The sequence below is a fragment of the Aquarana catesbeiana genome, linkage group LG04 (genome assembly GCF_042186555.1).
Source record: "Aquarana catesbeiana isolate 2022-GZ linkage group LG04, ASM4218655v1, whole genome shotgun sequence".
NCBI classification, from domain to species: Eukaryota; Metazoa; Chordata; class Amphibia; order Anura; family Ranidae; genus Aquarana; species Aquarana catesbeiana.
This window is the reverse complement of record NC_133327.1, coordinates 138,682,112-138,702,919: the sequence shown is the minus strand read 5'-3', so window position 1 is coordinate 138,702,919 and position 20,808 is coordinate 138,682,112. Positions and strand designations below refer to the sequence as shown.

Here is a 20,808-nt window from a genome sequence, read left to right as displayed (position 1 = left end):
GGCAGAGGGCAGCAGATTTTCCCCAAGAATTAGATGGTAATTTGCCCCATCTATCTTCCCTTCTGTCCTGACAAGTGCCTCAGTCCCTGCTGCAGAGAAACACCCCATAACGGGATATTACCACCTCAATGCTTTACTGTAGGAATGGTGTTATTTGGATGGTAAGCTGCATTGGATTTCAGCCAGACATATCGTTTGGTGTTGAGGCCAAATAACTTAATTTTAGTCTCATCTGACCATACCACTTTTTTCCATGTGGCCACAGAATCTCCAATGTGCGTTTCTGGCAAAGTTCAGTCGTGACTGCATGTGGCCTTTCTTGAGGAGTGGCTTTTTTCTTGCAACCCTCTCATACAAGCCACATTTGTGGAGAATTTGTGATATTGTTGTCACATGCATACAATGACCACTCTTTGTCATACGTTCCTGTAACTGCTTCAGAGTTGCTATAGGCCTCTTGGTAGCCTCTCTGACCAGTTTCCTCCTGGCTCTTTCATCCAGTTTGGAGTGACGTCCTGATCCAGGGAGGGTCTGTGTTGTACCAAATACCTTCCACTTCCTAATTATGGACTTCACTGTGCTTCTAATCATTAATAAAGCCTTTGAATTTTTTCTGTATCCGTCTCTTGACTTTCCACAACTTTATCATGGAGATCTTTTGCCAGTGCCTTGCCACCCATAGTTGGTTGTTTGCTTCAGTTGCACTATCAGAGAAATGCTCCAGGAAAGATCTTTTCATGCTGAGCTAATAAAAATAACCACAGCTAATCACAGTTGAAAGTCAGATGGCTTTGTGTATCATTGCAAAGGTGGTTAGCTACAACTGAGTTTACAAGCCGTTTTTAGGAGGGGGTGATTCTTTTTTTTTTTTTTTTTTCTCTGACATGTTGGTGTTATATCTTTCACTTGGATGTTATAAGTTGCATTAAATGCAGCTGGATAAAACGAAAACTGTGTCTGTCTTCATTTCAGGCTGCAAAGCAACAAAATGTGATTATTTTAAAGGTGGAGTGATTTTTTTTCTATACCCACTTTATTTCACTTTGTTACACTGGTCATACTTTTTCTAACCCCAAGGCTAAGCCTTACCCACTGCCATTCCATTGTGAAATGAGACTGCCTGATTACCCAGAAAGGGCAGTCTTACTGGGCTAGGAAATTTCATTTAGTGGAGTTTAGCCAGTCTGTAAAAGTCAGGTCACAGCAACAAGGTAAAAATAGGGTGGGCAGATAAGTGGGTTAAAGGAACTAGAAGACATCTTGTGATGTCTGCTCTTTTTTTTTTTCTTTCAAAGTCTTTTATTGGTTTTTCGAGAAAACAAAAAATAGAATAGAATACAAAATCTGTATCAAAAGATCAAGTTACATCAGTATTTAAACATCAAACCCCTGAGGGGGACATAAACTAACAGTGAGAAGGTTGAAAAAAAAAAAACCTGTCTAGGTATTGCCGAGAGGACCAATACCTGTTGAAATATTACTGGAACAAATATAAAGATGGACCACTAAGGTCATTGACCGTTTCTTAGAGAGGCCCTAGGGGATCCCACCGGCACCCCAAAAGGGATCATGCTGTGCACAGTAGGAGCCTCTGCGCCTCCCTTCCCCTACGATTGTCTTTAGGCCCTGGGGTCCAAAAAATCGTTTCATATTAATTACTGGGGGATATAAACATTCTGTGTGAAACAAGAAACGAAAATCAGTTAACTGTCCCAATACTAAGAATCTCTGTGCAAGAGACACACTGCATCAATTACAGAAGGATCTGTCCTAGTCTCCCCCAGTGGGTGAACACAAACAAAAACACTAGAACTGGAAGAGTAGGAGAGAATTAGAGAAGGAAGGAAAGAAAGAAAGGAAGGTTAGCTGGCCATCTGGAGGGGCCCCCGCCCCGCCAATTGTCCACTTTTAGTTTTGGGGTTGGACTCCGGGTATGAGAGAGATGCCAACGAACTGTGCCCAAGGCTCTCAAATAGCTTCAAATTGCGTTTTTTTGTCGTCTAGAATACTTGCTAATTTCTCCTGGGCCATAATCCAGGAAATTTTACGAATTGCTGCTTTCACCGAGACTTTGGGCTGTTTCCAAGCCTTAGCAATGGTGAGTTTTGCACCTAGGAGGGTGAAGTGTATAAGTTTGCGTGAAGGCTTTGGAGTCTTGGGCAAGTAATCATTGAGAAGAGCAATGGCCGGGGATTTCGGGATTTGAATCTGCGTTATTTTCCGGATCAGGGAGAATATTTTACCCCAGAAGGGCCTCAGTCTAGGGCATTCCCACCAGACATGAGCCATTGTGCCCAAGAGCTGACACCCACGAAAACATTTGGGGTCAGCTGTTGGGAACATTCTGGAAAGCTTGGCAGGAGTAAAATACCATCTTGTCATAACCTTAATACTACCTTCAATTAAGAAGATATTTTTGATGCCTTTAAAGGCTCTGTCAAAGGCGCTTCTCCATTTAGAGATTTCCCATTCAATGCCAAGTTCCCTTTACCAGTCAAACATATAAGGAGTCTTTTGGGTGAGGAGGGCTAGTGACTGGTAGATAAAGGAGATCCCCCCCCTCTGTTCCAAAGAGCGACCACACCATAATTCATATGGCGTCAAGGCGTTATGTGAGGGAGTGCCTCCTCTCCAAAGTTGGCAGAGGAAATGTCTTATTTGGTGGAATCTAAAACGCTCAGAGTTCAGAATTTCAAGAAGCCTTGCACCTAGTTCCAAGGAAATTGGTCCCTCCATTCGTGAAAAAATGTCCGATTCGGTACAGTCCCTTGTCCAGCCACCAACGAAAAGCTTTAATATCCAACCCAGGGGCAAAATCAGGATTATTGAAGATGTGCGCTAGTGGAAGACATCTCGAGATTAGGGCCGGATTTTTTCTCAGGTTATCCCATAAGTGAAACAATTGAGATAGAGATGGGGAGAGTATTGGGGGTCTCTTTTTGGGGGGGGTCCAGAGGAGAAAGTCCAGGGTGTATGAGGGGGCTGCCCGTCTCTCTATCTGAATCCAATCTGGCTTCTCAGCCTTAGTGTATACGGTGGAGAGTTGGGCTAGCCTAGCAGCTTGGAAGTACCAGAAGAGCTGAGGAGCCCCCATGCCCCCCTGAGCTCTAGGGAGGAATAGGGTTATTTGTTGAAATCTATGTCGTCCCCCCCCTAGATAAATTTGGTGATCTTTTTTTGGAATTTGGATAAGTGTTCCTTGTTAATGTTTATCGGAATGGCCCTGAATAGGTATAGGAGTCTGGGCAAAAGTGTCATCTTTACTGCATGAACTCTGCCCAACCAAGAAATCTCTCCCTTGGACCATGTTCCCAGATCAGACGCTAACTTTCGGTACATTGGAGGGAAGTTAATGGGATATAATTGTTCCGTTTTAGTTGTAAGTTTAATTCCTAAGTAGTCTATCCATTGGTCATTCCATTTAAAGTCAAAGGAGCTTTGAAGTGCGGATACTGTTTCTGTCTGGAGGGAGATATTTAAAGCCGATGATTTAGAATAGTTGACCTTAAGGCCGGAGATACTAGAGAATTCTTTCAGTAGTTTGCATAAATTAGGGAGTGATGTGGTGGGAGACGTTATAAAAAGGAGCATATCATCAGCGAAGAGCCCACACTTGTGGACTTGTTCCCCACAGGATACGCGTGAATATTTGGGTTTGATCTAATCGCTATCGCAAGTGTTTCTATGGTCATGGCGAAAATCAGAGGGGAGAGAGGGCACCCCTGTCTCGTCCCTCTCGCTATTTGCAGGGGTTTCGAATATTGGCCCTGTAATTGGATAACTGCTGCCGGGTTGGAATAGAGGGATCGCAAAGTCCCTATAAAGCCAGCCCCGAAACCTCAGCTCTCCAGGAGAGAAAAAAGGTAAGGCCATTCGATCGAATCGAAGGCCTTATGCAGATCTAAGGACAACAGCATTCCTGCCTGTTTAGGGCCCCCCTCCCAATTAGATTGGAGAATGGAGACAATGTTCACCCCTCTCCTAATTTGATCTGGGCCCTGCCTCTCCTACCTGATCTTTGTGGACGTACTGTTTGATAAAGGAGGCAAGACGGTTGGCTAAGATTTTAGTAAGAATCTTGAGATCATTATTGATTAGGGAAATGGGCCTATAGTTCTCTACTTCTTCGTGGTTCTTATTGGGTTTGGGAATAACTGCTATGAATGCTGTGTTCAGATGGGGGTCCATGGGAGAGCCTGATTTCTTATGCCGCGTACACACGAGCGGACATTACGGCGGACTTTGCCCGGCGGACTTTTCGATGTACTTTCCGACGGACTTTCTGAATGAACGGACTTGCCTACACACAATCCACCAAAGTCCGTCGAATTCGTACGTGATGACGTACGACCGGACTAAAACAAGGAAGTTCATAGCCAGTAGCCAATAGCTGCCCTAGCATGGCTTTTTGTCCGTTGAACTAGCATACAGACGGCGGACTTTTCGACCGGACTCGATTTCAACGGATAAATTTTAAACAAGTTTCAAATCTAAGTCCGTCCAACTTTTGAGAAAACAAAGTCCGCTGGAGCCCACACACATCGAATTGTCCGACGAAATCCAGTCCGCCGGGCAAAGTCCGCCGTAATGTCCGCTCGTGTGTACGCGGCATTAGAGTTGAAAAATGTTGCCATATGGGGGGCCAGTATATCCCCGAACTTCTTATAGTAAGGAACTGACAAACCGTCCGGCCCCGGGGCCGAGCCTGTCTTAAGGTTTTTAATAACTTCCCTTATCTCGTCTGAGGTAAAGGGTTCTTCCATAAGGTCTCTATGGTCCTTGGATAGAGAGGGCAGGTGAAGACTCGAGAGAAAGGAAGCGATCGAGATGTCTCTCGGTTTTTGTGTGGTTTTGTATAATTCAGAGTAAAATTCGTGAAAGGCTTTCATGATTTTAGATGGGTTGGCCGTAGGAGGTTGGCCCGCTATGCACAATTTGGGGAAAGTGTGAGAGTGGAACTTGGGGGAGAGCTTCGTGGCTAACATCTTCCCTACTCTGTCCATATGACAGTAAAATTTTGCTCCGCTCCATCTAATATGTTTTTCGGCTTTTGCCGTTAAAGCTAGGTTGAGTTCCAATCTGATCGCATTTAATTGTTCATTAAAATCCCTAGACGGGTTTTTTTTATGTTCGATTTTTGAAGTAATACATTTTTGCTCTAGTCTATGAATGTCTATCAGCCTTTCCTTTTTAACTTGAGTGGCTAGTCTGATGAGCTCGCCACGGACCGAGGCCTTGTGGGCTGCCCAAAGGGTTTCAGGGGAGATGTTTCCCACATCATGTATACTGAAGTATTCTTTGATAGCATCAGCAATTAATTTGGGGTGGACCGGATCCCCCAGGAGAGATTCATTCAGTCTCCAATAAGAGCCCCCGCTCCGCGACAAAACATTTTTCAAAGTCAGGAGGACCAGTGAGTGGTCCGACCAGACTATATCTAGAATTTTAGCTTTAGAGGAAAGGGGGATGAGGCTAGTCGGAGTGAGTATATGGTCAATCTTTGCGTAGGTCTGGTGGGGAGAGGAGAAGCGCGTAAAGTCCCTACCTGTGCGATTCAGCTCCCGCCAAATATCTACTAAACCTTGGGAGTGAATCATTTTAGCTATTCTGGTGCTTAATTTTGTGGGGCGTGTTAGTCTGCCTTTGAGAGGATCATTTTTGTCTAGGCCCTGGTCAAACGCTACATTTGAGTCCCCTCCCCATATGACCTTGCCCTCTAGGAGGGGGTTTAAAGTTGCAAAGAGGTTCTGGAAGAAGGTTGCTTGACCCTTATTAGGGGCATAATAAGAGATTATGGAGTATAGTACTCCCTCCAGGGTGCCCTTTACAAGAATGAACCTTCCCTCTGGGTCTTTAAGATCAGAAATATGGGTAAATTTACTGTTCTTAGAAAAAAGTACTGCCACACCTTTGGTTTTGTTTGGAGCGTTGGCCAGAAAAAATGATGGGTAGTAAGAGTGTAGGAACTTGGGACTGTACCGAATCGGGAAGTGTGTCTCCTGCAGGAGCACTACATCTAATTTGAGGGATTTGTAATGGTCAAAAGCTACTCTTCTTTTCCTAGGAGAATTAAGCCCTTGAGCGTTATGAGAAGCCACCTTGAGATCTAGTCCCTTAGACAATAGATCAGCCATGGGAACAGAGGGGGAAGTGATCACCGGCCCAACAGCCACTTACCTTGTGTTGATGTGTAATCGTAGAGAGGGTGTAGGGATGCGGATCTGTTTTATAACTGTGTGCGGGAGATACCGGGGCAGCCCCAGACGGCCAGCTAGGAGAGAAAAAAGTGATGAGAAAGAGTAGAGGGAAGATATAGAGACAAGTAAGCAAAATAAACGACAACAGTAATGTCAAGGACCCTCTATCAGGACCCGTGGAGGACAGCGGTGAATCCGACCGCTTAGTCTCCATTTTAAATCTTCTCTCGTCCAAAGTGAGCGAGAGAAGTCTCACTCCGCGGGAGCGCATTAGGTTCCCTCAAAGTGAGAGGAGGCGCAAGGGTACCACCCCGGACCCTTACATCTGAGAAACTGTGACAAAAATTGTGCATAACGTGGTCTAAGATCTTCGTCTCATTAACTGCAAAATTATCTCTCCACGGTCCTGCACCGTGAGGGGGATATCCGTAAATGACTCAGGGAGGCCTCTTATTCGGAAATTGTACCTCCTGGACCTGTTCTCGAGTTTGTCGATTCTTAATAGGGCTGTGTCCAGTTGTTCTTGGACTGTCTGGAGATGTGCGGTGTTCTGGTTGGTTCTGGCAACCGTGTGGTCAATTTTGTCTTCCATAGCCTCAATCCTAGAGCCCAGGTTAGATAGGTCTGTTTTAATTGCATTAGTGATCTGGGAGGCTGTATTAGCCAGGCCCTTTTCTAAAAGAGCAGAAAACTTAGAAAAGAGATCTTCTTGGATAGCAGAGATGTCCTGAAATGAGTATCCAGGTGGGGTGCCTGCAGATGAGGGGAGTTGAGGAGGTATGTCTGTGGAAGAAGCACCATCTTCCCTCGGCTCACTGCTGTGTGCCTCTCTGTAAGTCCCCTGTGGTGTTTGATGCTGCTGCAGGCCCTGATGACCAGTCTGGAGCGTGCTGGGGCCTCCCTGAGCTGCCTGGGCATAGGTCAGAGTCGGGGGGGGGTGAGTATGGGTCTTTGCTCCGGTCCCTTGTGCTGTGTGGCTGAGTGAGGACTAGCTGAATCATTGCCGGCGGCCATCTTGGTACACCCCTCCGCCACCACCGCTGCAAATTGTGGGCCTAAATCTCAGCGAGCCTGTGCGCCGGACATCTCACCGTGTGCCCCGCTGTTCCCCAAGCGGGGGGAGTGCTCGGGTGGGTCCTCCGCTGGCTGTGGCTGGGGTTATGCCGCTCGTCGGTCCAGGGTGGTGCGGAGCTCCGGGCTTACGCGGCCATCACGGAGCTCTCGCGCATGCGCACACCGTGATGTCTGCTCTTAACCAAACTAAAAATGTGCGATCGAGTACTGGTTCTTTCTATAGACATTTTTTTAAATATAAAATTCATGATTAAATGATATTCATGATACATGAATACGTAGTATACGAATGATACACGATAGACAAATAAATACTATAGAAAACTATATGAATAAAAAAATTACCTGGGTTTAGGTATTCTCAACACACATGAGGAGGCGTTCACCACTTAATGAGAAATCTTTAAAATTGTTTGGATGCCACAACTCGTATGCATGTTCTACATAACTTCTCCATATGGATGTGGGCAGTTTGGCCATCCCACAGAACTATCACCTTGCCTCCCAAATGCAACATTTATTAGGCTAAGCATATTGTGAGCTAGTGACCTGGATATCTACTGCAAAATGTACTATCTACACTACCATTCTCCCCTCAACACCTAATGCACAGATTTAGGTAACCTGTAGAGTAAAATGGAAGAAAGGCTAGGGTGCACTGTCTGATGACCAGTGGATTTTTATCTTAGAGGCCATACCCATTGTGTCCTTATCACCATCTTACAAACATACCCAGCTATTTATATTACACAGAAAGTACTGCAGCCCACAATGGCTTAGTGTGGTTGCAGACCTAATCTCAAATGTACAAAAAGTGGGCTGTCCCTATTGTGGACTTTCCAAAATATTTTTCAATATTGGAATGATGTATTAGTTACCATCAGTAGAGTTTTTTTTGTTTTTTACACTGGTTTTACACCTGATCCTAAATTGTGCTTACTTGGGCTAATGGATTGCGAGGAGGTTCCTCCTGATGTACAGACACCTATACATAGATCATTTCTAGTTTATAAACTTCTAGCTCCTAATCTCTTGTTGTTTGACAACTGCACATTCGGTATCTTGAGTATTGGAGTCTATTCACCCCCTGCTCTTCTTTTATGAGTGCTGTTAATAGCTGGATTGTATACTTAGATTTTATTCCCTATGATATTTTTTAAAAAATGCATCAAAAACATGTTTTATAAAAACTACCTGAGCTACTGTCAGATTTAAGATGATATCTGATTTCCAGACACTCCAGCTAAACTGTCAAAGTGAGGAAAGTTATATAGGAGGGAAATAGAAATCCTTCATAATTCTGTCAGGCTTTTAGGAGCTGTACGTGGCATAGGCGTTTCTGAGCTGCAAAAGCAACCCCACGGCCAGTGCGTTCTGAGGACCAGCGTTAGAGCTGAAAAAACGTCTGACTCTGGTAAAAGCTGCTAAACTTGGCTTAACGCTGGATACAGCCGCGTTAAGCCTCGTCAAGCGTTTTGTTTTTTTTGTATGTCAAAATCAATTGTTCCCTATGAGAGCCCATTGATTTGAATAAAGTTGCATCAGAAGTTGGATCATGATGATCTGACTTGAGGTGCGGCTTGTGCACTAAGGATAATGAAGGGGAACCCTTGCCAAAATGGGAAAAAAACTGGTGTTGGGTTCCCCCCAAAATCCATATCAGACCCTTATCCGAGCACGCAGGCCAGGAAAGGGGGGGCCCCCCTACTCCTGGACCATACCAGGCCACATGCCCTCAACACCTGGTGACATCACCCGAAGGCCCACTCCTTGTGACGTTACCGCCCCATCATGCCCCGGGCTGTAATGTCACAAGGGGTGGGGCCTTTGGGTGGCCCCGCCCCATGGCTATATAAGTAGTCGCTCACGGCGGACCCAGCATTACAGCGGGAGAGCGTGTCGGAAGAACATCGAAGGAAGAACAGAGGGAGAAGACAGTGGGAGAACCGGTGACAGGAGAAGACAGCAGAGAGAAGAGAAGTAGCGGTGGCTGGAAAAGACCTCAGCGGAGGGAGAAGAACCAGAGGATAAAGACCTCGCTGGAGGGAGAGGAAATCAGAAGGAGAAGAGATACCGGAGCTGCTTTAATAAATTACTTTGTCAAAAACCTGTGTACTGTTTTTTTATTTTTGGAACTTTTTTTTGGGTGAATGGGTAGGGGTACATTGTACCCCATACTCATTCACATAGGGTGGGGGGCCAGGATCTGGGGCCCCCCTTGTTAAAGTGGACTTCCAAATTCCGATAAGCCCCCCGCCCGCAGACCTCGACAACCAATGGCCAGGGTTGTCGGGAAGAGGCCCTTGTCCTCCTCAACATGGGGACAAGGTGCTTTGGTGTGGGGGGCACAAAGCACCCCCCCCCCCCCCCCATGTTGAGGGCATGTGGCCTGGTATGGTCGGGGGCGGTGCTCGGATAAAGGTCTGGTATGGATTTTGGGGGGAACCCTACGCCAATTTTTTTTTCCCATTTTGGCAAGGGTTCCCCTTCAAGATAAGATCCTCAGCGCAAAAGCCGCACCGCAAGTCAGATCATCATGATCCGACTTCTGGTGCGACTTCTATTCAAATCAATGAGCTCTCATAGGGAACCATTCATTTTGAATAGAGGCAGAGAAACGCTGCTAAAAGCTGGCGTGGCTAAACATGCATTAACGCCAATGCATAAGGCTACTAAAAGCATGTTTTTACAGCCACTTTTTACTGGCATTGGTAGTGGCTTTGCATCTCCTTTTTCTAACGCCCTGTATGCATGAGTGTCAGTCATTGCTCCCTGCTCTGCTCTTCCTCTCCAGCACTCACTGGAGCGCTGGGCTTTGTAGGGGGCGGGAGCGTCTCCGTCTTCCAGCGGCTTGGGAGGCTGAGCCAGCTGCCGGTCCAGGCATCTGAGTGGATCCTGACTTTAAAGTCTGGAACTCTTTAGAGCCTGAACCAGCTCAGTGACCACAGCTGGCAGTGGACTTTACCCCTCTGTCAGCTGAAAACGGGTCACAGGTGTGCAGAACCAAGTTTTGGTTGTACAAAAAGCTTTGGCCCTACTTCTCCTTTAATAAATTACATTATAACTTTTCTCATTTTATATTTTTTTCTTTTCTTCTTTTTTTTTTTTTTTTTTTTTTTTAATATCTTTCAGCTCAAATATAGCATCATAGGTTTGCTAGGAGGTAATATTATGGCTTAAACATTTTAATAAAAGTAATTTTAAATGTCTCAGATTAGTTTTTATTTTTTTTTTGTTACGATTATATATTGACCTATTTCTTACCCATCCTCTTCATGTAGGGTCCCTATCAGGATGCCCTGGAGTTCCTTCTCCCTAGCCGGGATGTGTGTAAGAGGTTCTGGAAAATCTGTGTTGAGTATCACAGCTTCTTCCGACTCCAGGATCAGCCTAAGCCAAAAGCAAAGCCAGTTCTTCTAAGCCGGGGTTCCTCTTTTCGATACAGGTAAATGAAAATAAAGTTTAAAAGTGATAATTGTGCAATAAATTGAGGATTTTTATGGGAGGTGTGGTGATTGTTATATATATATATATATATATATATATATATATATATATATATATATATATATATATATATATATATATATTCTTTGTCTTTATACATCACCTAAAAAAGTTTTAATGCCACCAGTGTTCATATTATGCTTAGTTTTTATATAGGTGTGTTAAACTGGTAACACGAGGATGGTAGATATCCTCTTAAGCATAATGTCAGCTCTAAAAGTGATTGTAAAGGCTCTTTAAAAATAAAATAGCCAATATACTAACCGCCACTATGCAGCTGGTTTTATACAGAGCAACCCGGATCCTCCTCTTCTCTGGTCCCTCTTCGCTGCTCCTAGCCACTCCCTCCTCCCTCTCAGCCAACAGCTTGCTACAGGGGGCACCCAAGCTGAGTCAGAGCTCTGTGTATCCATTCAGACATGGAGCCCCACCCCCTCTCTCCCTGATTGGCTGACTGACTTTGACAGCTGCGGGAGCCAATGGCGCCGATGCTCTGTCTCAGCCAATCAGGAGGAGTGTCCTGGATGGCTGAGGGGATCGTGGACATTGCTGGAGAGAGAAGGGGCTCAGGTAGGCAATTAGGTGGGTGCTGGGGGGGATTGACTGTTTTGCACAAGGAATTTCCCACTAGGCTGCCCATAAATCCTTATATTTGTCACGTTGATTGGATTGTGGGGCTCCTCGACTGTGCTTTCTTACTAACAGCATTGATATCTAGCATTACTCTGACACAGCCATGAAATGCAGAGAAGCTGATTTGTTTATGAGCAGTGTTATCAGGTACTGGAACATTTCCTTCTTTTGTGATGAGGGTACAGGGAGAAAGGTTATGCCTGTGGCAATAAGCTTCCCAACTTCTCATGCAGAATTTACTGCATGTTTTGAATATTCCTGCATATGAGGAGATATCTGCTGGGCTTCCATGGAGCTGCTTAGACTCAATCGTGGAGATGCAACCTTCCTCATTCCAGCCTGAACAGAGACATCCCTCTGTAATGTCATTTTTCACTGAAGGAAAGGCATAGTTGGTGTTAGCTCAGCTCTAGAGCTGCATGATTAATAGTTAAAAAATTGCGATCTCGATTCAACCCCTCTCACGATCTTAATTTGGCATTTCCACGATTCATGTAAATGCAGAGCTGTTCTCTGCTCAGAGCTGTCAAAAAAAAAGCCAGCAAAGTTTATCACATTGCTTAGCGCCTGAGAGATAGAGAAACAGTGTATCATTTGGTTCTTTTAGATCAAAGGAATGAACTTCGGTCTGTAAATGAGGTCAGTTTAACCACTTAAAGACTAAACCTTTTTCTGACTCTGGTTGCTTACTATTTAAAATCAGTATTTGTTGATAGAAAATGACTTAGAACCCCCAAAATGTATATTTTTAGCAGAAACCCTAGAGAATAAAATGGCAGCCATTGCAATATTTTATGTCACACAGTATTTGTGCAGCGGTCCTTGAAAAGCTTTTTTTTTTTTTTTTTTATTTGGAGAAAAAATACACTTCAATGAATGAAAAAAAAAAAACTAAACAGTAAAGTTAACACAATTTTTTGTATAATGTGAAAGATGATGTTGCACCAAGAATGGTGAGTGAATCGTGATCTTTATTCTAAGCAAAAAAAATTGTAATTCTCATTTTATCCATTATTGTGCAGCTCTACTGAGCTCTGATGATTTATTTGATGTTTTATCTTTTTTTTTTTTTTTTTTTTTAAGTGGTCGAACACAGAAGCAACTGATGGACTATGTACGAGACACCAGCATCAAGAGGCCACCATATGAAAGGTCAGTACACAGCCCTGATGTATGCGTTACTAATTGGTTACTTAGAAAAATGCATATGGCAAAAGGCCCTTTTATAAATGACATCCAGCAATTGTGTAGTGTGCCGCAGTAAAAAATTTAAATTTTGCGTTTACCCAGCAGTGTTGACCAGCATGAGGCTTTGTATTTAAATTCCCAAACAGGCAGCTGTTGAGCTAAAAACAGAAGAGCTGAGTCCGTAAGAACAATTAGAGTTGATTCCTTCAGCGCTATCCAGCTCCTGCTCAGAAAATTATTAAAAAAGAAGGCTCTGGAAACAGTTGAGTAGTAACAATGTTCAGCTGGCCGATATTTTTGAGTAAATGCAGGGGTTTTTCCAATGTTTTGCTGTTAGTTGAATACCCTTGAAAATATCCAACATGAAATGACAGCTTGAATTGGTTTAGAGGCTAGTGGCAAAGCATAATTATTTGCGTTTTCTTTACTAACTACTAACTGATGTAAGTCCATCCAAACCGGATATTTTGTTGTGTGGCTATCAGTAATCTGAAGCATCTAAAGCTTATTGAATGTTTTGGAGACTTCAGTGATCAGATTTCCAAGCAGTAGTTTGTGTCACCCACAAGTCCTAATGAAGATGTTACTCTCCTGGCTATGGTTTTTCCAGTAGTTTATTCTGCATTATAGAGGGGAGAATGACATTGTCATTTCACATGTAATGGCCAAGGTAGGTAGGCAGCACGAAGGATTCTGATGATGATGTCCTCCCAGAAGTCTATGATGCCAGTGATATCAATTTTGTACCAGTTTTGGAAGACTTCTATGAAGTCTTGGAAGAGAAAACAACTAAATAGAATCAAATCGTTCACAGAAATGTCCTCAATGGTTTTGATCTGTAACTGTTTGGTTGTAACGCTATCAGAAATGCCCTTTGACTGACATTGCAGTGTTTTCAAATGATTTACCAAAGAATTGCCATGTATATACAGTCTGCATGTAAGATACAAGGCAGCATGTTTTCCAGCATCCTTACAAAACTGAAATATTTGTTTTAGTTAGAGTTGCCCTTTTTATTAGCATAACCTGCCTTTACTATAAAAAAAATAGTTTAGTTTAAAGGGTTTTTAAGACCCAGCTGATGATTTAAATTGCTTACTAGGATTTCCCCTATAACCACATCAGAATAATCTGTGTGATTACATTCTTGATATAGACTTGTAGTGGTATTAGATTATTTTACAAATTGGGGCTAGTTGGATAATACTGAGAGGCAAGGCAAATGACCTTCTAGGTTACAATAAAAGGTAAGAGTGCATGTTATATAATTACTCACATGTCTGTAGTCAGTAGTACTTATCTCTCATGTTGAGTCTCTTCAACATTGCTTGTATGCATAGTACCTGCTTTTGTGTTAACCATTGGGCTTTGGTGTCAGTGGGATCCTCCTGACTGTATTGCTCTCTGTCCTGCAGGAGACACAGCAAACCCAGAGTGTCCCCTTGCACTGTGACTCCTGACTCTCCAAAGCAGGTGCGTGTAGATATACAGCACTGGGTGCCTCATGCTTTGCTGTCTCTCTCTTGCTTTTTCTGTTTTCTGTGGTCCATTAGATCCCCAAGCTTTTTCCTTGCTTTGCTGCTTACTGGCTAATATTTGCTGCATTTCCTTACAACACCTTTCATCTGTTTCTCCTCCCTCGTTAGCTTTTTTTTTCTTACTGTATTGCCTGGGCTTAGGTCAGCACAACATAGGGATGGGGGGGGGGGGGGGGGGGGGGTGCGAAGACCGCTTTTGCTCTTGACAGTGCTTTGTGTCCCCCTTTACACTTTTACACTGAAGTGAAATCTCGAACAATGTTATTGGTCCCACCAGCTGTCTTCTGTGAACTACAAAACACCACCTCTCTCTATGTAACGGAAATGAGGAGAGGTGGTGGTTTTTATAATAGAAATTAGGAGTGCAGCCTAGGGTGGTGATGCTGTTAGTGAGTGCTGTCACCTTATAATGGGAAATGTGTTACTAGCAAGATCACATGATGATAATAAAATAAAAAAGAGCCTGCAAAAGGAAAACTAATACAGACCCCACATCTAAAGACTGATAGGCTGCAATATATTATTATTTTTATTGTTTTCCTAGCTTAGCTTCTTGACCTCTATTATAGTGCTAAAAGGGCCATTGAAAACCATGAATGTTGTTCCTACTTTGACATACCCTTTGTTTCATGTGCTAAAATCAACAGGTATATTTGTATGTGCTTGGCTTAGTATGTACTTCTGTGACATGTACAAGTGTACTACTGTGATTGCTCATGCACATATAGGTACATTTATTTCATTTGGCTAGATTGAGTTCCTTAGGACCTGTTTCACCAGTAGAAACATCTACTACTCAGGAACGTTAAGTGGCCAAATGGTCATACAGCAATACACAACAGAAACAATTGTATCTCAAGAGGCTCAAGCAATACATACTGTGGCTGCTGACTGAAATTGCTGTATGTTTCCTTCCTCTTTTCATAATTTTACATGCTGCATGAAAGCACTGGTCTAGCCACGTGTAATTATTTAACAAAAGAGAGAGAGCAACGCATGTACTCTCCTAGGTCAAATTCACTGTGCTTATAATTACCAAGATAACTGTAGGGATTTCTCCTACTATGCTTTCTTGATGACCACCATGGGCCTTAATGTCACTTCTTGATATAGCAGCTAGTGCAAAGGTAATGGATGGGGGATTTGACTTCTGAAATCTCTCCTTGAATATATATGTGGTAATGACTATGCATCTAATTCCAGACCCTTTAGTCTGATATTGATGTTTCTAAGTTTCGCATGATGATTCATCTTCAAACCATCCTTATCTTTTTTTTCTCTGCATTTTCCCTTTTTATTATGCATATCAGCATTTGCAATTTTCATGCTACTTTCTACTTGTGATAAGTTGTTCTTCAGTAGTTTATATAAGGGAAGATCAACATTAATATACATAATATTGTTCTTTGACATGTTTTTAATTCCAATATGTTTGTACTTCCAGATCATCACTTTCACTGAGAGTTTGAAGACTCCTCCATTGCCTTCTCCTCTTACCCTGTCCCCTCAACCTGTATCCAGCCCTTCTACCTCCTTCCCACAGAAAAGCATTACCAGAGTTGAAAATATTCCAGCTTCTCCATGGAAAGAAGAGCCCACCAGAATACAAGAGACTACGGGACCGCCAGTTTATTCACCATTACAAGGTCTTTCACCCCACCCTATCCCTTCCTTACACAGTAGACAGGATACCATAGAAAGCCTGGAATCAGAAAATGCTCACCAGGTTGAGGATGTCAGGTTGTGGGTATCAGGTGTTTCTGGTTCTCTTCTGCTTACTGAGGAGTTTATAGATGATGATCCAGCTGACATCTCCTTCAGTGGAGGAGCAGAGGTATATAATTATAATTATGGGGGAAGAATGGCGGCATCTGACCATGAGGACATTCCACCAGAAGAGTATTATCTGGATGATGTAGATGTAAGAGATTTCAATGGTAATACAAGGCCAACAGATGCTAGTGAGCTATTTGAGGTGAAGGCTCAGGCTAGTCTTATGCAGAGTCTTCTTAGCCCATCAGAAAATGGCTCTCTTCTCAACCACCGCTCAGAAAGTAGCTCTCTGCTCCATCATTCTGAAAGCAGTTCCCTCAGCAACCTTAATGGTATTCCAAGCTTTTCACGTTCTGAAAACCACTCCACTGCCAGTTCAATGATCAACTTTCCAGCCTGTTCTGTGCGGTCAGAATCCAGCTCTGCTCTCCAGTTTGGAGATATACTGGACCAGCTTGAACAGCTTAGCTACCCCCCAACAACTACAGAAGACTCCAGCAGTTCAGATGGTGATTCTTGGGACTCCGAGGAAGAGACCCCTCTTGACATCAACTTATTTTTCAGCAATCCACTGACCCAGTATGCCAGTTTTAACCAACTTGGGATGCAGGATAAAAAGGGACCACCAGACATCTGATTTTTTTCATATTACAGTGTGTTAACTAGATCAAGTGATCAGATAGAATGCAAAAGCAGCCTTGGCTACAAATGTTTTTGTCCCAGGAATATGTTGTAGTGATTGGTTTACACTGTAAAATTAATTTTAAGGTTGCAACAAGTGGGAGACAACTGTTGTGATCTGTTGACTCCATTGGCTATACATTAAGAACAGTTAAACACAGTAAAAATTGTGATTATCTTTATAGCTATACAATAATTGTATTGTAAAAATTGTATCCTCTTCCTGATGGATGGCAGCTTTCAGATGGCCATACCTAGGTTTTCTTGTAAATATAAAATGCCAAATCTCTGTGGCTATGTTCCTTTAGAACACTTAAATTTTTTTTAAAGAGAATGGCACCGTTATGTTAATGTGCCACTTATGGCACGTTGATTTGTTATGATTTTGCAGGTAGTGCAGTACTATCTCGCGCTCACTGTGTGTTGCCTTGTTTATCACTAATCCTCTGCGTTTCATTTTACTTTCTCTTGCATTGCCCTCGCACTATGCGACCATTTTAACTCTCACTGCTTGGAAGCCCAATTCTTTCACCAGTCTTTTCATATTGCTGCATGGAAGTCTAATACCTTTACTAGTCTCTCCATTTTGCCGCTTAGAGGTCTAGTACCTTTGCTAGTTTTTTCATTTTGTTGCTTGGAGATCTAATACCTTCACTAATCTTTTCATATCGCTCCTTGTAACTCTTAAAGGCCCATTCAAATAGCAGCTGTGTTGGAACACAGCCGCTGATGGTTTTTTGTTTTGGGATAAAAAGTTTTACAGAAAGGAATAAAAGCTGACAAGACATCCAACTGATCCTTTTGGTGAACAGCTTGATCTATTAAAATAAGATAAAAAATAAAAAAGCTAATACAGTCATCACATCTAAGAATTATTAAGCTGCAATACATTTTTAGTTTGAGGAATTAATGCTGTTTTAAGTTCTATATAGGGTTCTATTCTATAGGGTGTATAGTCTATATAGGTATGACAGTACGTCACACCATGCTGTGCTGAAAAAAATTACTGCTTGCTGTGTTTTCTTGAGTGCACATCATCTAGCACAGTCCCAACATACCTGATATTAACAGACCCTTCATCTTTACTAGTCTTTCCATGTTACTACTTGGAACACTAGGTGTCATTGCACTCTTGGCATATGCCCAGCTCCCTTGAACGCCTTTTCTCCGGTCAGCTTAAAAAATGAGCCTAAAGTCGCTTTTACGCATCTTGAGTGTTTGGGTGTTAATTCCATGGGCCAGAATATTATTTATTGTAAACATTGAAAGGAATGAACGCTTAAGCGCTAATTTCGCCTAACATTTAGGAGCGTTTAGGCTCATCAAGTATTTTTATTGTTCAACTGTTTTTTTCCGGAACACGCAAGTGATTTTGTTTTTTTTGTTCAGCCTGTAAATGCTTACGTGTGCATGGCCACATAGGTTATAACATGGAGGGGCGTTTAGAGGGGCTAAAAAAAAAAAACTGTTAAAAGCGGTGTGCATGAAGCCTTATACATTCACTTATCTTTTCATGTTGCTGCTTGGAACTCTAAAATCTTCATTAGTGTTTTCATGTCAGTGCTTGAAACTCTGATATATTGACTGGTCTTTTAAGGCACCTTTCACACGGGCTTGTCTGATCAGGTCTGCCTGTCAGTTTTTCAGACGGACCTGATCGGACCCTCCGTTCACCCCTATGGTGTGGCAGATGTCAGTGGTGCTATCCGCTGCTATCTGAGCCGATCATGTCCACCGAATCTAGACGGATGGTGATCCTATTTTCCATCCGTTTGGTTGAACGGATGTGGTGTTTTTTTTTGTTTTTTTTCCTACGATTTCCCCATAGAAGAGAGCTGGACTCTGACAGGTCCGTCTCTGCACAGTGAGCAGAGGCGGACCTGTCATCGGACTGCTCAGCGGGAATCAGCAGAGCAATCCCCACTGAGCAAGCAGTCCGTCAAATGGATCCGCCCTATGTGAAAAGGGCCTAACACTTACTATGCTTGAGAAACTTTTCTCTGTCTGGAAGAATTCTGTGTTGAAATTTCCTAGTGCATCGTTGGCATCATGCCTGAGCTAGCTCAGCTATACGTCTGGGGGGGGGTTTCTAAATAGAATCATGCAGACCCTGTTTTGGGGTATTTTCCCAGCAACCTACCGGTTATTGTTGATTTCATCTTTTAATCTTTCGTCTTGTAATTAATCACTTTGTGCATGTCATTTTTATTTCTCTTTGACAGATGTACTATTCTGATATGTCTTGATTCTATGAGTGCACTACAGTAAACTTAATTTGCTTTTTTTTTTTTTTTTTTTTCTTATAATTTTACTGAAGATTTTGTATCTGTGTTTTATTTCTGAACTGATTGCCAACAGTTGCTTTTGCTAGATTTTCTCAAGCATCTAACGTTGCAGTGAATAAGCAAATCCACTAGCAGTCTCACTGCATTTGCTTGCTGGTTTTTTCTCTAAAATTTGAATCCCAAGCTTACAGTGTATACAACAACAGGTAATCGAGATAGTAACACTACTCTGTGCAAATGTATGATATGTAATAGTGGCACTTGTCTACTGTGAGCTTCTCATGGAAGGTACTTCATCATCTATCAATGTTGACTGTTTTTTCAAAAAGTACTGTTGACTATGAGTGAGAATGTTTCCAATATCATGCCAGTTTAGCACATTTAACAAAGCTAAATAAATGAGAAATTTCTGTTAATCTGAAAGGTGCATGTCACACTAGGATACGAACATTTTTCTCCAGAACCCACTATGTCTCATTATAAAGTATGCCTATTTAGGTCTTCAGACACTATAGAATGTTGACTATTTTTGCAGTAGAGAACAGGGATTATGCACCTAGTTCTAGTACCCCACTTTTAAAATTAGTCATAAAGTTAAAGTCGAGTTGTCTGAGACATACTGATGCTTCTAAATTTGGCCTGGGCATCTAAGCTTAAATTAACTCTGGTCACAAAGGGTTTCAAGTGGAAGTCATTCATATATTATGATTGTGAGGGACAGAATTTTTACCTTTTTTAAACGACCCTTTGTAATAAAAAGCAGATACATGAAAGAACACTAATTGAGTAATAGTGTCATTTTTAAAGGGGTTGTAAAGTCAGAAGTTTTTTTTATCTTAATGCATTCTAAGCATTTAAGATAAAAAGCCTTCTGCGTGCAGGAGACCACATCAGCATCTCTAATACTTACTTACATAAACCCCATCTCTATCCAGCAATGTCCACGAGTGTCTCGGCTGCCCTAGACTCACCTTCCTGAATGGCTGCGACACAGCAGTGGCACCATTGGCTCCCGCTGCTGTCAAAGTCAGTTAGCCAATCGGGAGAACCGCAGCTCCGTGTCTGAATGGCCACACGGAGCTGCAGCTTGACTTGGGTGCCCCCATAGCAAGCTGCTTGCTGTGGGGCCACTCAACAGAGAAGAGGAGTAAAGAGAGCTGAAGAGGGACTGGAGAAGAGCAGAGGACTGGGGCTGCTCTGTGCAAAACCACTACTCAGAGCAGGTAAGTATGACATGTTTGTTTTTTTTTTATAGAAAAAAAAAACAAGACTTTACAATCACTTTAAAGTGATTGTAAAGTCTGTTTTTTTTATTTTTTAAAAATGACAAACATATCATTCTTACCTCCACTGTGCAGCTCGTTTTGCACAGAGTGGCCCCAATCGTCCATTTGTGGGGTCCTCTGGCAGTTCTTGTGGCTCCTCCCCACATCAAATAACCCCCTAAGAGAAGCGCTCTCCCCGGTGAGGGGGGGTTACCTTGCGGGTGCGTTCCCGAGTCCAGCATTTGCGTCCATAGACACGAATGCTGGACTCGACCCCATCCCCGGCGCCCGCGTCATTGGAGTTGATTGACAGCAGCGGCAGCCAATGGCTGCTCTGCTATCAATCTAGCCAATCAAGAGCTGGGACCCCGTGGAGAGAGGGACAGCGCGTCCCGCCGAGGGAAATATGGGGCTCAGGTAAGTAAAACGGGGAGGCAAGGGGCCCGGTCACTGCCAGGTGTTTTTTCACCTTAATGCATAGGATGCATTAAGGTGAAAAAACATGAGGGTTTACAACCCCTTTTAAGATTTTATGTTTTGCCCTGATTAGAGCTCAATTCTATTAGCTGTTCTTTTTATCTATGGCTTAGCTTAGCTCCTTCTAACAAACTTAACCAGTACAGCAGTGCAAGCTGCTGTAGCTTTTTACAGGCAGTCAGGCTATTTT

At 42.9% G+C, this 20,808-nt stretch overlaps 1 protein-coding gene across 1 annotated transcript in view; it reads left to right on the top strand.

The window, feature by feature from the left end:
* The window catches only part of FARP2 (FERM, ARH/RhoGEF and pleckstrin domain protein 2), a 241,790-nt gene that overhangs the window by 102,933 nt on the left and 118,049 nt on the right, over positions 1-20,808 (top strand). The window contains exons 10-13 of the mRNA XM_073625766.1: positions 10,553-10,716; positions 12,495-12,563; positions 14,015-14,072; positions 15,582-15,783. Of these exons, the coding sequence (XP_073481867.1) occupies positions 10,553-10,716; positions 12,495-12,563; positions 14,015-14,072; positions 15,582-15,783 (493 nt within the window). The remainder of the gene's footprint in view (positions 1-10,552; positions 10,717-12,494; positions 12,564-14,014; positions 14,073-15,581; positions 15,784-20,808) is intronic.